At 45.9% G+C, this 15,908-nt stretch overlaps 1 protein-coding gene across 1 annotated transcript in view; it reads left to right on the forward strand.

Annotated features, from left to right (window-relative positions):
* LOC126463899 (estradiol 17-beta-dehydrogenase 2-like) overlaps positions 1-15,908 on the forward strand; it is a 208,124-nt gene that overhangs the window by 104,574 nt on the left and 87,642 nt on the right. The window contains exon 5 of the mRNA XM_050096194.1: positions 4,410-4,542. Within this exon, the coding sequence (XP_049952151.1) occupies positions 4,410-4,542 (133 nt within the window). The remainder of the gene's footprint in view (positions 1-4,409; positions 4,543-15,908) is intronic.

The following is a 15,908-nucleotide window of genomic DNA, read 5'->3' on the forward strand; positions in this document are numbered from 1 at the left end:
ATACGAACAGCACTACGTCTTCAGGCATTGGCGTCTAAAAACAGCCAAGGGAACAATAACCACCCTAAGCAAAATGTGAACCAAACAACTTCAAAGGCTGTCAAACTACACGCTATGTCAGACAGCATCAACACAACGAGGAAAGGCACACCGCCGGAAATCTACGCAAACGATCAGGGCACGTAACTGGGGCGTTAACGGCCATAGGGCAGAAAATACCGCTGGTGCACTTCACTGGCAAGTAACAGTCAATTTAATAATTAATCACAATATAGGAAGACAGCTGCAAGAATTCGCCAACTCCAACACATCATACATTGTTGCTAGCCCGAACAGCTCATGGAGCAACAACACGCAAATGAATGATGTCACAATAGTTGACGTGCATATACACGCATGCTCATAAATTAAAGATAATTGCAGACTGTGATGACACATAACGTGGCACTACACGAAACTGGCACTAATAGCGTAGGCACATAGGGAACACACACGACACAGATCTGTAAGACCACGGTATTGGTGATAAGTTGAGAAAACCGTCCCGAAACACATGTGCTACGAAACGCCACTGTTTCCTGCGCATGTACACTGAAATCAATATGGAACGTGATCACCATGAACACGTACACAGGCCGCACAACGGGTTGGCATACTCTGGATCAGGTGGTCGAGCAGCTGCTGGGGTACAGCCTCCCATTATTGCACCAGTGCCTGTCGGAGCTCCTGAAGTGTCGTAGGGGTTTGAAGACGTGCAGCGATACGTCGACCGAGAACGTCCCAGACGTACTCGATGGGGTTTAGGTCTGGAGAACAGGCAGGCCACTCCATTCGCCTGATATCTTCTGTTTCAAGGTACTCCTCCACGATGGCAGCTCGGTGGGGTCGTGCGTTATCATTCATCAGGAGGAAGGTGGGACACACTGCACCCCTGAAAAGGCAAAATGACGTCCAGATACACCTGACCTGTTACAGTTCCTCTGTCAACGACATGCAGCAGTGTACGTGCACCAATCATAATCTCACCCCACACCATCAAACCACGACCTCCATACAGGTCCCGTTCACGGACATTAAGGGGTTGGTATCTGGTTTCTGGTTCACGCCAGATGAAAACCCGGCGAGAATCACTGTTCAGACTATACCCGGACTCGTCCGTGAACATAACCTGGGACCACTGTTCCAATGACCATGTACTGTGTTCTTCAGGCTTTACGGGCTCTGCAGCTCGTGGTCGTGCGGTAGCGTCCTCGCTTCCCGCGCCCGGGTTCCCGGGTTCGATTCCCGTCGGGGTCAGGGATTTTCTCTGCCTCGTGATGACTGGGTGTTGTGTGCTGTCCTTAGGTTAGTTAGGTTTAAGTAGTTCTAAGTTCTAGGGGACTGATGACCATAGATGTTAAGTCCCATAGTGCTCAGATCCATTTGAACCATTTTTTTTTTTTACGGGCTCTCCTGTGACCAGGGGTTAGTGGAATGCACCTTGCAGGTCTCCGGGCGAATGAACCATGTCTGTACAGTCGTCTGTAGATTGTGTGTCTGGAGACAACTGTTCCAGGACTGATGACCTCAGAAGTTTAGTCGCATAGTGCTCAGAGCCATTTGAACCATTTTTGAACTGTTCCAGTGGCTGCGGTAAAGTCCCGAGCAAGGCTACCTGCAGTACTCCGTGGCCGTCTGCGTGCACTGATGATGAGATATCGGACTTCTTGTGGTGTTGTACTCAGTGGACGTCCCGTACTGTAGCGCCTGGACACGTTTCTTGTCTGCTGGAATCGTTGCTATAATCTTGAGATCACACTTTGTGACACACGGAACGGCCCGTGCTACGACATGCTTTTTTTGAGCAGCCTCCAATCGCCCTATTATTCTACCGCTCATAACGTCATCAATATGTGTTCTTTGAGCCATTTTCAACACACAGTCACCATTAGCACTTCTGAAAACGTCTACGCACTTACTCGCTGCACCGTACTCTGACATGCAGCAACACACCTCTACGTATGTGGACTGCTGCCAGCGCTACCGTGCGACGACCACAGGTCAAATGCACCGCATGGCCGTACCCCGAGGTGATTTAAACCCGCAAACCGCCCACCAGAGCGTTGTTTCATCATGTATCAGCATTATCCTTAATTTATGATCATGTGTGTAGTTATCCCATGACTTTTGTCATCTCCATGTGTATTATGCCTACAAGTCATGGACAAGTATAGTAAAAATGATTCTTTAAACTACTCAGTGTTAGTCTCCATGTCGTTATTCAGGATAAGCAACGAGCATAAGCATAAATGTACATTGATATTTGCGCTTAGTCACTTGAACAATAATTATCATGTAATAAAAGGACGCCATTAATTATTTAATCGCCGGCCGTGATGGCCGAGCGGTTCTAGGCGTTCAGTCTGGAACCACGCGGCTGATGCGGCTGCAGGTCCGAATCTTGCCTTGGGCAAGACGTGACGTCCTTAGTTTAGTTAGATTTAAGTACACTTCTGGCCATTAAAATTGCTACACCAAGAAGAAATGCAGATGATAAACGGGTATTCGTTGGACAAATATATTATACTAGAACTGACATGTGATTACATTTTCACGCGATTTGGGTGCATAGATCCTGAGAATACCCAGAACAACCACCTCTGGCCGTAACAACGACCTTGATACACCTGGGCACTGAGTCAAACAGCGCTTGGATGGCGTGTACAGGTACAGCTGCCCATGCAGCTTCAACACGATACCACAGTTCATCAAGAGTAGTGACTGGTATATTGTGACGAGCCAGTTGCTCGGCCACCATTGACCAGACGTTTTCAGTTAGTGAGAGGATCTGGAGAATGTGCTGGCCAGGGCAGCAGTCGAACATTTTCTGTATCCAGAAACACCCGTACAGGACCTGCAACATGCGGTCGTCCATTATCCTGCTGAAATGTAGGGTTTCGCAGGGATCGAATGAAGGGTAGAGCCACGGGTCGTAACACATCTGAAATGTAACGTCCACTGTTCAAAGTGCCGTCAATGCGAACAAGAGGTGACCGAGACGTGTAACCAATGGCACCCCATACCATCACGCCGGGTGATACGCCACTATGGCGATGACGAATACTCGCTTCCAGTGTGCGTTCACCGCGATGTCGCCAGACACGGATGCGACCATCATGATGCTGTAAACAGAACCTGGATTAATCCGAAAAAATGACGTTTTGCCATTCGTGCACCCAGGTTCGTCGTTGAGTACACCATCGCAGACGCTCCTGTGTGTGATGCAGCGTCAAGGGTAATCGCAGCCATAGTCTCCGAGATGATAGTCCACGCTGCTGCAAACGTCGTCGAACTGTTTGTGCAGATGGTTGTTGTCTTGCAAACGTCCGCATCTGTTGACTCAGATATCGAGACGTGGCTGCACGATCCGATACAGCCATGCGGATAAGATGCCTGTCATCTCGACTGCTAGTGATACGAGGGCGTTGGGATCCAGCACGGCTTTCCGTATTACCCTCCTGAGCCCACCGATTCCATATTCTGTTAACATCATTGGATCTCGACCAACACGATAGCAATCTAGCGATACGATAAACCGATAAACCACAATCGTGATAGGCTACAATCCGACCTTTATCAGTCTGAAAAGGATGGTACGCATTTCTCCTCTTTACACGAGGCATCACAACAACGTTTCACCAGGCAACGCCGGTGAACTGCTGTTTGTGTATGAGCTATCAGTTGGAGACTTTCGTCATGTCAGCACGTTGTAGGTGTCACCACCGGCGCCAACCTTGTGTGAATGCTGAGAAAAACTAATCATTTGCATATCACAGCATCTCTTTCCTGTCGGTTAAATTTCGCGTCTGTAGGACGTCATCGTCATGGCTTAGCAATTCTAATGGCCAGTAGTGTAGTGCTAAGTCCAGAGGACTGATGACCTCAGATGTTAAGTCCCTTAGTGCTTACAGCCATTTGAATCATTATTTAATCGAACGTTATTGAAATACAATAACAAAAAATTACCGCTGGTATCAATGCGTGTTTACTGTCTTTTTTTTGGTTATACTATTATATTCCTCATGCATAGTCACTTCTTCTGAGTATCTGCTCACTTCCCCCTGAAGCGGACTCCAGTATAGCAGTGGATTTGCAACGGCGCCACCGCCCTAGCTCACATTTCCCCACACTCACAAGTCACCGAACAGTACCAGACTCTATTGTTTCAGCTGTCAGCCCTGAGATGAACTGGTCCGGGACGGGATCCCACTTCCGTAAACGCCACGAAGTTGATTGTCATCATGTTCATTTATGCGCGTGTTCATTTTCAACTGCCTGTATGAATATTGTGTAGTACTTTATTTATGTAATATTCCTATATGAATAATAATAATAACAGAAACTTTAACACCAAGTTTGTGACATTACAGGCAGATGGCCAGTTCCGATGGGTAGTCCATACTGCCTGTCGAAAAGTGCGCTGATAATGTTTAGCAACGTCTTGAGAATGGAAATGAAGCAATGGTCCGTCGCTGTCTGTACTGTGGATCCTTCTGGTTGTGAGTAAGTGTGTTATAGATTAAACTATGTGTACAGAGTTCAGTGTATTAATTCATTAGTGAAAAATGAACAGTACTCCATAATGCCACAGCCTCGTATACAATGTAATGAGCAGCAGGAAAATGCACCTATCGGATCATTAAAAAGGCGAATATACTCCTGTTTAGAAGACTCAGACTGAAAAGTGGGGTACCAGCTGCCTCATTCCACCTTCCTCAGCATCTGTAAAATTTTTCCCAAAAAGTTTGGCACGCAACATATTCGCATTCTTTTCTACATTCAGTTCACCTCTCACTTCCACAAATTCACCTAACTGTACCTCACATCCAGTAGGTCAACCACTCCCAGTTGCCCACTCTCACTCGCTCATTCAGACCAGCCCAGTGTCATTGTCTCTTTGTGCCTTCTCTATCACTGTCTCCCATCTCAGAGCCACAGCCTCATTCTTTCTGTCCCACTACTACTGTCACATCTCACTGACGCTACCTCTTGCTCTTACTGCTGCTATCTCATTTATTCCTTCCCACTGCTGCTGTCTCTTCTCTCTGATACCTTCTCTCTTCCTCGTTGTCATTGTCAGAGACTCTGTTCTTCACTATCACTGTCTCTCACCTACGTCCAATTTCTCGTTCTTTTTATTCTTGTCCCACTGTCACTGTGTCTTTTACTCTTTTCCTAGCGTTGTTATGTCACTGTCAATTATGTACCGATGATACTGTATCTCTCTCTTTCTCTCATACTGCCCTTGTCCCCTTCGCTCTTTCTATACCACAACCATTTTCTACTATCGTCCCGTATTTTTTAATCTTCTTTCTTTTCTCTTAGGAAAAAAGCACAAATATTTTCGCATGCCAAAATTTTTGGGGCAGTTTTTAAAGGTGCTGAGGAAGGTAGAATGAGGCAGCTGGTACTCCACTTTTGAGTCAGAGTCTTTTAAACGGTAGCAAAACATTTTTCAAATGTGTATGAAACCTTATGGGCTTAACTGCTAAGGTCATCAGTCCCTAAGCTTACACACTACTTAACCTAAATTATCCTAAGGACAAACACACACTCATGCCCGAGGGAGTACTCGAACCTCCGCCAGCATCAGCCGCGCAGCCCATGACTATAGCGCTTCAGACCGCTCGGCTAATCCCGCGCGGCTAAACGGTAGCATATTACCTTTTTTGTGCACCAGTAGTAATAGTTTCCTCTTGACTCTCTTCTTTTTGCTGCCTCAGCAGCGCATGTCACTCATATGGAAATAACTTTATGAGTCGCTAAAATGTTGGTAGTTTACTTAGGTGAAATTGAAATAACACAGCCGGCCACGGTGGCCGAGCGGTTCTAGGCGCTACAGTCTGGAACCGCGCGACAGCTACGGTCGCAGGTTCGAATCCTGCCTCGGGCATGGATGTGTGTTACGTCCTTAGGTTAGTTAGGTTTAAGTAGTTCTAAGTTCTAGGGTACTGATGACCTCAGATGTTAAGTCCCATAGTGCTCAGAGCCATTTGAACCATTTGAAATAACACAAAACTAATTTTACATCTCAAACCGAATTTTACGTGCACAAGTTTTTGCGTGCACTTGAATATTATAACATGGGTCTCTGATCATAATGGAGACATTTCACAGTTCCGTCTTTTTATAAATTATTATTCTTTTCACACAGTATTTTGTACGAGTAGTTTGTGTGTAGACATAGGGTAAGTTCAACCTCTGCATCTCGAAAGCAGGTTAAGTCTTTGTAGTGATCTCGAGAAATTATTTTGTGACATCAGATACCATGAAAATTACCAACCAGGTCGCCCTACGTTGGGCGCCAAAAATGAAGTGAACTGGAAAAACATTTCTCTCTTTGCTGTCGAACATGAAATGACGAGCAGATGTCTAATGAGCTTGTCACATATTAGGAGCCAACAATTATTTGATATCAGTAATGAAATGATATCAATACCAATTGTTAGTAATAATGGGGTTGATGTATGAATGTAAAAGATTGCTTATATGATCAAAACATGAAAGAAATGTATGTATTATCGTGCCATTTACACAAACCAAAACAAAATTATAAATCTCAGCGCAGATTTCACTGGGCGTGGGCACGACTCTGTTATTAAGGGAAAGGAGGAGAGAATAAATTGCCGCACTATTATTTGTTATCGTTCGTCGTGTAGTGCTGCCGGCGGCAGGCGCTGCGTCGGTTCAGCGCGTCACCTCGGGGTTGTGCTGCGCGAGTCGGTTGTCCTCAGCAGCAATTGCAACTTTGCGACGAGGCCCAGCTACGATCTCCACTTTGTCTGACAGTTGTCAGTCGCGTGTCCGAAGCTGTGCTATCACGGTGTCTGAAGGCTTCCGTGGTGTCTCCACGACTCCCCACAACGCTTCTCCTCCATCTCTCAGCCCAACTCCTCTTCGAAATATTCTGTCTTTCGGCGTTGTCATTGGCGGACAAAATTTTCAATGCAGCCCCATGACATATCATCGTTTCAGAGCCACGCCTCACCATGCGGGGTGGAAATTTCCCATCTGGTGTGGGCTGGTGTGTGCCTCATGAATTGGCATCTTTCTCACGATTTCACATTCTTATATCGTTTTCCTGCATTTCAATGCTGTTAGAAGCTACACAACTGTTCTTTATAACAGCTGTCTCTGTGTGAGGCCTGGACAGACTCATGTTTGAGCTTCGTTCAAAATGGTTCAAATGGCTCTGAGCACTATGGGACTCAACTGCTGTGGTCATAAGTCCCCTAGAACTTAGAACTACTTAAACCTAACTAACCTAAGGACAGCACACAACACCCAGCCATCACGAGGCAGAGAAAATCCCTGACCCCGCCGGGAATCGAACCCGGGAACCCGGGCGTGGGAAGCGAGAACGCTACCGCACGACCACGAGATGCGGGCGTTTGAGCTTCGTCTCAAAAGCTGTCAGCATCAGTGATTTATAAGGAATGTCCTTGGAAGGGGTTTATTTCAATAAATGATGATTAGGGATCCTAGGCGGGTCCGGCAAATGTGGGTGGGTTTTAACAAGAATGCTTTTACTTGTTCATTTTCCCTACTGGATCGGGTCGTTGGCTCTGGCTGAAGGCCTGTTATGAGACCCAACCTGTTAATTGAAACTGCCCCTTTAGTAATTTTGATTAATATTTAATTATTAAATAGTGTTCAGGAAACTGATCACTACTAAACAAACAAGGATAGCATTGAACACATTTATTGAACAATAATCTTCCTAACATCAAACTGAACAATGACATACATTTATAAGTGATAAAATGAAGTTAGTAATGGCAATGGCCCTTAAATTCCAAAACTAACTCTTAAGGTCAGATAGCGCTTCTGTACTTGTTATTTTCTACTCCTCCACTTGTCAGACGGCATAAAATACGTCAGACAAACCTACTTCAATTACCAAATTCTCAACAAGAGCGTGGCTGGAGTACTGAGCTCTGGTAATCACAAGCGTACGTAATATCGGATTAAATGCAGAAGCTGAGCATCACGTTACCAATTGCAGCGTCGTGGACAGGTCAGCAAGCTGCCGATGGCGTCTGCGTCGTCGAGGAGCCTCAGTTGTAACAAAAATGAATTTAATTTCGGGAACAGGCTTCCTGTTCGTAAACTCCTATTCAAAAGCTAATTCTGCTTTCTTTCCAATCGTCTCGCACTCGTTAAGACGGGGCTCACCAGCCCAAAGGCGGAATCCAGTAACGTCTTTAATAAAGTTTGGCTCAAGGAAATTGTTCTGCTCCTGTCTGCTTTCTGTGAGACTGTATTGCCATCCGTAATTGGCGGGATTAGCCTGTCTCTAACAGTAAAAGACGACAGATTCCCTAACTGAATACTAGTTTCAGTTGCAGCTGGCAGACTTATTCAAAGTTCTGCACAGCACACTGAAAAGAATTTACACTCCTACAGCAGAGCCGAAAGCACAATGTCCGCTCGCTTCAGGAGCTAAGACGCTTCTCTCTGATAACAGCTCCAAAAGCTTCCCTCTGCAAAAATCAGCACCCCCACGCTATTTTTCGAGCTGGCCAATCCCGAGACTCTAGACCAGCACAGTTCGCTCCCACTATTATTTCCTGACTTCTTCCAGCCAATCAAAACATTCCGCGCCTTACTGCGCCTAGATTGTTCTGGAACAAAATGAAACTCCGTTCAAAACTGAACCCACCAATCGCCGGCCAGAGTGGCCGAGCGGTTCTAGGCGCTACAGTCTGGAACCGCGCGACCGCTACGGTCGCAGGTTCGAATGCTGCCTCGGGCATGGATGTGTGTGATGTCCTTAGGTTAGTTAGGTTTAAAAGTTCTAAGTTCTAGGGGACTGATGACCACAGCAGTTAAGTCCCATAGTTCTCAGAGCCATTTGAACCATTTGAACCCACCAATCGTGTCTCTCTCTTCGCCCTCGCGCGGGAAAAGGTCATTGCACTAGCTTAACCGCGTTTCTTAGAAAGCCCCAGAAAACGTTAAGAATCGTGGGAAGGCTCCCTTAGGCGGCAGCTCGTCTCGACATAGTGGTGTCGGTGTAACGCCCAGCGCCAACGAGGCACCGTCCCTCGAAGGCCTGCCTCTGTTGTCCGTGCAATGGGTGCCTACCTGCACCGGCGGCGCGTATCCCTCAGTGGGACGCTTTCGCATGCCGACTCGTAATGGTCGGTTGTAAACTTCCGCACCCCTCTACCCTGCCTTTGAGCAGTACTGCTCGTCCGCTGCGGCCAAACTCCGTGAAAATATCACCTGAACCCCGACTTCATGCAACATGCGAATTTCTTAAAGTTAATACGCGTCTTATGCCGTCTGATACTACCTATATGAATTTCAATAGGCTGATTGCCTGATAAATAACATAATAACCGATATCTAACTCGTCTTTGCAACAATTATCATATTACGGTAAGGTGCAAAATACTGCTACCTTACATCCTTACTGTCGAGAAAAATATCTTCTTAAGAACATTGACTTATTTCACACACCTCCCTGCGCCAATTCCCCGCACTTTTTGGACGCACCTCCCTGTGCCCGTGGGATGCTGGAATTTTCGGCACATCCCTGCTTTCTAAGGTAGATGAAATGACTGCCCTCTGGCCAGAAGAATTCACAAGTTTTCATGCATACGTTCTTGGCGTTTCTTCCCAATGGCTGCAGGTGTCCATCAGTTCTCGGCACACTTCTCGTTGTCAGACAGGACCTTTGCAATGTTTCCCTCCTCGAGTCAGGCGAGAGCATCTGCCTGGCTCCCCGTTGTGTGCTTGCAGAATGACTGCAGTGTCCTCTCCTCGGGTGCTCGCCCCAGTGTGGCCGGTTCCCTCATCCTCGTCGGGCGCTCGCGGCGAGGTGGCGAAAGTGACCGCGGTCGGACCTAATACAATATCGACAAAATTTTCAACGCTGTTTGTTATCAGGTTCGTAGGAATGTCCTAAAAATTACACCCATTTTATGTGCATAGCCGTTTTAGAATCTGCGACTCGGTTTTGATCCCCAAATACCTTTCTTTTGGGATAAAGATTTTTGAAAAATCGTAGATGGTATTTCTAGACAAATTGCTGGAGAATATAACGTTATTATTTAGATCTGAAAAGACAATAATATCAAGAAAATTTGAAAGTTCTTGGAAACTGGGATCCTAGGAGTACTTGGTAAAAATTTCAGATATTTACTTTGGATAGCCGTCTTGGAATCCACGACTCGGTTTTAGTACAAAAGAGTGGAACATAAAACCTCTTTTTTGAGTTTTCCGAAGTAACCGCCCCTGAACTATTGGTGGCACCATAAAATCCCCTAAAGCGCACCGTAGACCACGTAAAATATGAGAAGAGCCAACCGATTTGTAGCATTTACCTCAGGAGGAAGTGTGTAATATTCATACTTTGATCATTTACTGTAAGGGGACTGATGACCTCAGAAGCTAAGTCCCGTAGTGCTCAGAGCCATTTGAACCATCATTTACTGTAAGAGAGTGACAATAAAACGATCCTTCTGTTGGGTATACGAAGGGCTATCCAAAACCACCCAACCTTTCTATCGCCAACAGAAACTGGGGTATGAGCCCTGAGAAAATGTCGTTTCTATGTACAGCGTTTTGGAACGTATTAGGTACCGCACGTAGTCGCATGCATACCGCTAAAGGTTGTACGCTGTATAGGGGCTGCAATAAAAAGTCACATGCCTGTGGATAGATTGCCCCGAGCAACTACTTCATTGTATTGTGTAGCTTCCTGTTCATAGCAACGATAATTGAGCTGTCAGATATCATCTTGGTCGCCTTTTCCTGTAGTCGTACTTGTTCGAAGTATTTTGACGGTAATGAGTAACATTCGAGAATGAACAGTTGCGATGTTATTACTCGCCAAGGATGTTAAGAGACACCTTATTTTGTTGTGAATGAAATCTCTTTCGCTCTGCAAAGTATATGCTACGTTGATTAAACGTGACAAAATGAATCTCTGTGCCAGACCGACATTCGTGTCTGGATATTGCACAGAGTGTGAAGGTGTTGTCAGACATGCATCATTCAGCTACCACACAGACAGTACCCATCGAATGCCGAATATGAGGAGTGCCGCCATGGAGTGTTCACGAGAAGGTGGGCTATTTGAAACATACACTGAAGTGACAAAAGCCCTAACATCATGTCGCGTCTCTTTTAGCGCGGAGTAGTGCAGCAACTCGATGTGGCAAGAACTCAGCAATTCCGATTGTAAATCACGGCAAAGTATGTACATGAGTATTTGTAAGATGCGAAATTATAGCCACCTTACAACCATCTCCAGTGTCCATAACTTTAAAATCCTATGGGTCATCAATGCCTGAGCTATTGTCCCTACTTGCTGGTTTGGCACATCAGTCATAGAGAAATAGTGAGAACAACGGTTTATTATAGTTAAGATATATCAGTTCCCCACCAGAGTCTGTGAAAAAGGTCTGTGGATGTTTTTCACATATTGTTCTATGCCTTGGCGGCACATTTTTCAGTAATAATTTTGTAGAGTGCGTCACTCAGTGGTAAGACAACCGCTATGCACAGCTAAAGTAGAGTCACGGGCTGCCTCAACACTCTGTCACATAAAATTGCCATCTTGACTAAATGTCACTCCACCATCAGCTCACAACTGGGCTTGTGTCACAAACTTCCGACAGTCTCAGCCAGCAATCTGAGCCTTAAACCACGCATCTCCAGAAATATCAACATGTTCCATGGTGGGTACATTGTGACCTAGTTCATCAGCATTGCCTTGTGTATTCCCTAAGCGGTATACTACTTCAAAATCAAAGTCACTCAGCTGTGGGTCCCATCAGGTTAAGCGTTTAGTCTGGTATGTAAAGCACATCAGTTATTTTGTCGCTGCATGATCTGTTGCGATTTTGAAGCACCAACCATACAGCTAGCAATGGAAATATGTGATACATGTATCAGGATGAACATCTTCTTCTCTGTAGTTGAGAATTGTTTTCTGATTCATTTAGCTGTCTCAAAACACATGCTATTGGTGTGATCTGGCCTGTCTATTTACTGTCTTAACACACACCCCAAGGGTGGATCCTGGCAACACATGATAGCACAAACCATCCTTGATAATTCAAGAATTCTCCCAAAAACTCAAAGACCTACTCACAACCTGCAAGCATTGAAACTTCGCTATCTTTCTTAACAGATAATGTAAGAGGCCTTCATACGTCTGCAAAGTTTGGTACGAAGTTCCTTTAACTATTAACCAAAGCTAAAAGGAACAAAATTACTTTATACACAACTTGTACAAAGCAAAGGTTGTTTGCACACTATCCTCGCCGATAAAAGGGCCCAAATAGTCAACTTCTGTCAACAGAAAATGACATCTCTCGAAACTAGGCGTTGCTTGTGCCACTCACAGTCGACTTAGGAAATTAAACAATGTACCATGTGTTCACGGATATCTTTTAGAAAACATTGTAATACGGATGTGTAGGATGTACTGTAATACTGTCTAAGAACACTACACACTATTTCGGATTTAGGTCTTGTAACAGCTAGTCCAATAGATATTAGAATATCGCCGGAACCATAAATTCAGTCTTAGGTATGTCTTCCAGTGTTACCTTCAACTCATGGTAGCACTTTGGGAATTCATAGTTGTAAAATAATGACAGTGTTCCAGGTTATCCAAGGTTTCTATGATATTTGGTATTTGCTGTGCGTAGTTATTAAAGATTCTTGATACAATATCTACTGGTGTCCTACCAACCCTCTCCAGGTTGGTATTCCTATTATTCCATTACAGAATAATTGGGTTATAAATTCTTCCATCACCGATTGCAGGTAATGTGGAATTCCCATACATTGGCATTTCATTGACAGTTATCGTCCTGTGGTGTGTACAACTTTTCCATTACCTCCATATCATTTCCTTGCAAATGCGACACATTGCTCTGCAGTGAGACTAAACCAGCAGACTGTCGTGGCTTAGAATACTTTACTCTGAATTATTCTTCCTCTACCACTTACAGATTGACTAGCAGTGCAGAAACAACGAAATATGGTGTATAACGCACTCTGCTGTGTCAGTTCCTCATTTTTTGCTGAAAGTTCAACTGGACATAAAGTGTTAACTGGCAAATGTGCAGCTACAGCCACCCAAACTATCTCCCCTGTACATTTCGCTATTTTAATCTTTGAATCGAGTCTAACGGAATGTGCACAGAGTTTAGTTGGCTTTCCCAATGTGTCGGGCATTGCAGTTTTCTTGGCTGTAAAAACTAAACGGAACAGGGCGTTATGTCTGCTTAGGAAATTCAATCCAAATACACACATCGAAAAAAGTTTTGCATCTCCTCGGTTCCGAGACTTCCGGAACCTGTACAGAAAATTGGAATAGTGTTCAATATAAACATCATTTCCGCCCATTTTATTGCTCGTGAAAACCACACATTGCATGTTGTACCTCCATACAGCGAGACCTTCAGAGGTGGTGGTCCAGATTGCTGTACACAGCGGTACCTTTCATAGCCAGTAGCACGACCTCCAGCAATGATGCATGCCTGTATTCGTCGTGGCATACTATCAAGTTCATCACGGAACTGTCGGTCCAGATTGTCCCACTCCTCAACGGCGATTTGGCGTAGATCCCTCAGAGTGGTTGGTGGGCCACGTCGTCCATATACAGCCCTTTTCAATCTGTCCCAGGCGTGTTTGATAGCGTAAATTTCTGGAGAATATTCTAGCCACTCTAGTCCAGTGAATTCGTTATCCTGAAGGAAGTCATTCACAAGACGTGCACGATGGGGGCGCGAATTGTCATACACGAAGACGCATGCCTCGACAATATGCTGCCGATATGGTTGCACTATCGGTCGAATGATGGCATTCACGTAAAGTACAGCCGTTACGGCGCCTTCCGTTACCACCAGCGGCGTACGTCGGCCCCACATAATGCCACCCCAAAACATCAGGCAACCTTCACTTTGGTGCACTCACTGGACCGTGTAAGGCATTCAGCCTGGCCTCGTTGCCTCCAAATACGTCTCCGTCGATTGTCCGGTTGAGGGCACATGCGACACTCATCGGTGAAGAGAACGTGATGCCAATCCGGAGCTGTCCATTCGGCATGTTGTTGGGCCCATCTGTACCGTGCTGCATGGGGTCGTGATTGGGAAGATGGATCTCGCCATGGACGTCTGGAGTGAAGTTGCGGATCATTCTGCCTATTGCGCACAGTTTGAGTCGTAACACGACGTCATGTGGTTGCCCGAAAAGCATTGTTCCTCCGAGCCATAATCCGTAGGCAGCGGCCATCGCCTGCAGTAGTAGCCCTTGGGCGGCCTGAGCGAGGCATGTCATCGACAGCTCCTGTCTCTCTGTATCTGCTCCATGGCCGAACAACATCGCTTTGGTTCTCCCAGAGACGGCTGGACCCTTTCCTTGTTGAGAGCCCTTCCTGGCAAAAAGTAACAATGCGAACGCGATCGAACCGCGGTATTGAGTGTCCAGGTATGGTTGAACTACAGGCAACACGAGCCGTGTACCTCCTTCCTGGTGGAATGACTGAAACTGATCGGCTGTCGGACCTCCTCCGTCTAATAGGCGCTGCTCATGCATGGTTGTTTACATCTTAGGGCGGGTTTGGTGACATCTCTGAACAGCCAAAGGACCTGTGTCTGTGATACAATATCCACAGTCAACGTCTATCTTTAGGAGTTCTGGGAACCGGGGTGATGCAAAATTTTTTTGATCTATGTGTGGTGTGTAGCTTTCGTTATCCTGAGAAAGTACTTCCACACAAGTTTGGAAGTCCTTATCTCCCACGTAATTCGTAATGGGACGCCATCTTTTGACTGTGAATAAACACATAAGTTGAAAAAGCAGTACTCTTCTGTATCTTTGAGTTACAGGCTGCAATCACATACTGTAATATAGAGTCTCAGTCAATGCGGTTACTATTTACAAAGTAACTGTACGTTTTTCCGATTATTCTGTGCACTCTTCCTGTTCTCCCATTCGCTTGTTGGTATAGTGCACTCGCTATTTCTTAATTTTAGAATTTGTAGAATTTCTTACTTTTATTAAGTCTGACGTGAAACTGGTTCACTGCTACCCTAATCAGTTGTCACCATCTCCAGTAACCCTCATTCCAAAATGTAACGGTTCATCAATGGCTGGGCTGTTGTCCCTGTCCCTGCCAAACAGAGTGAATGAATACAATCCCCACCTACACCACTTAATGAAGCCATTGCTTCTGCGAACATCAAACTATTGCGCATTTCACCAACACTTCTGAAACTACTTGCAGAGGGTTTGGATGTGCTCTGTTAGAGGATGGTGGGGTCTCATGAGTCAAAAGATGCTCGGTAACAGAATCCCTTTATTATAAAAGTGGCCATTGTCCACGCCTGGTGTGCCCTGAGAGGTAGGCATCCACCAAAACACCTCGACAGTGAAGCGTTGCTTTGAAGATTCCTAAAGCTGCTGTGTCCAGTGCAGGCCAAGTGTGGCGCAACTATGCGACCGGCGGCCGAACTATGTCAGGAGCTGACGCAGTATAGGGGCACAGACAGGCCGAGAGGGGGGACGGGCTGAGAGCCTGTCCCAGTCGTGGGTGGTGTTTACTTTTCCAGGGAGCGAACCCCCGTCTGGCGTCTGGATGGCGGCGTCTGAAGCAGGTCGACTGCCAGTGGTTCTGTGACTAGGAGAGCCTCAGTTCGATCCTCGGCCCTTCAAAGCGATATACTCTGCGTGCTGAAGTGTCCCTGGTTCCGGGAACTAGCCAGGCCTCGACTGCAGGGGGGAGGCGGCGCCATGTGGGTGTCGCACCACATATTGTGGCACGTGCTCTATTTGTGGTGTCTAACCCTTTTGCTTACGCTTTCAGCATTACTTGTACATAGTCCAAAACCACGTGCTCAGAC

Source organism: Schistocerca serialis, chromosome 1 (genome assembly GCF_023864345.2).
Source record: "Schistocerca serialis cubense isolate TAMUIC-IGC-003099 chromosome 1, iqSchSeri2.2, whole genome shotgun sequence".
Taxonomy (NCBI): domain Eukaryota; kingdom Metazoa; phylum Arthropoda; class Insecta; order Orthoptera; family Acrididae; genus Schistocerca; species Schistocerca serialis.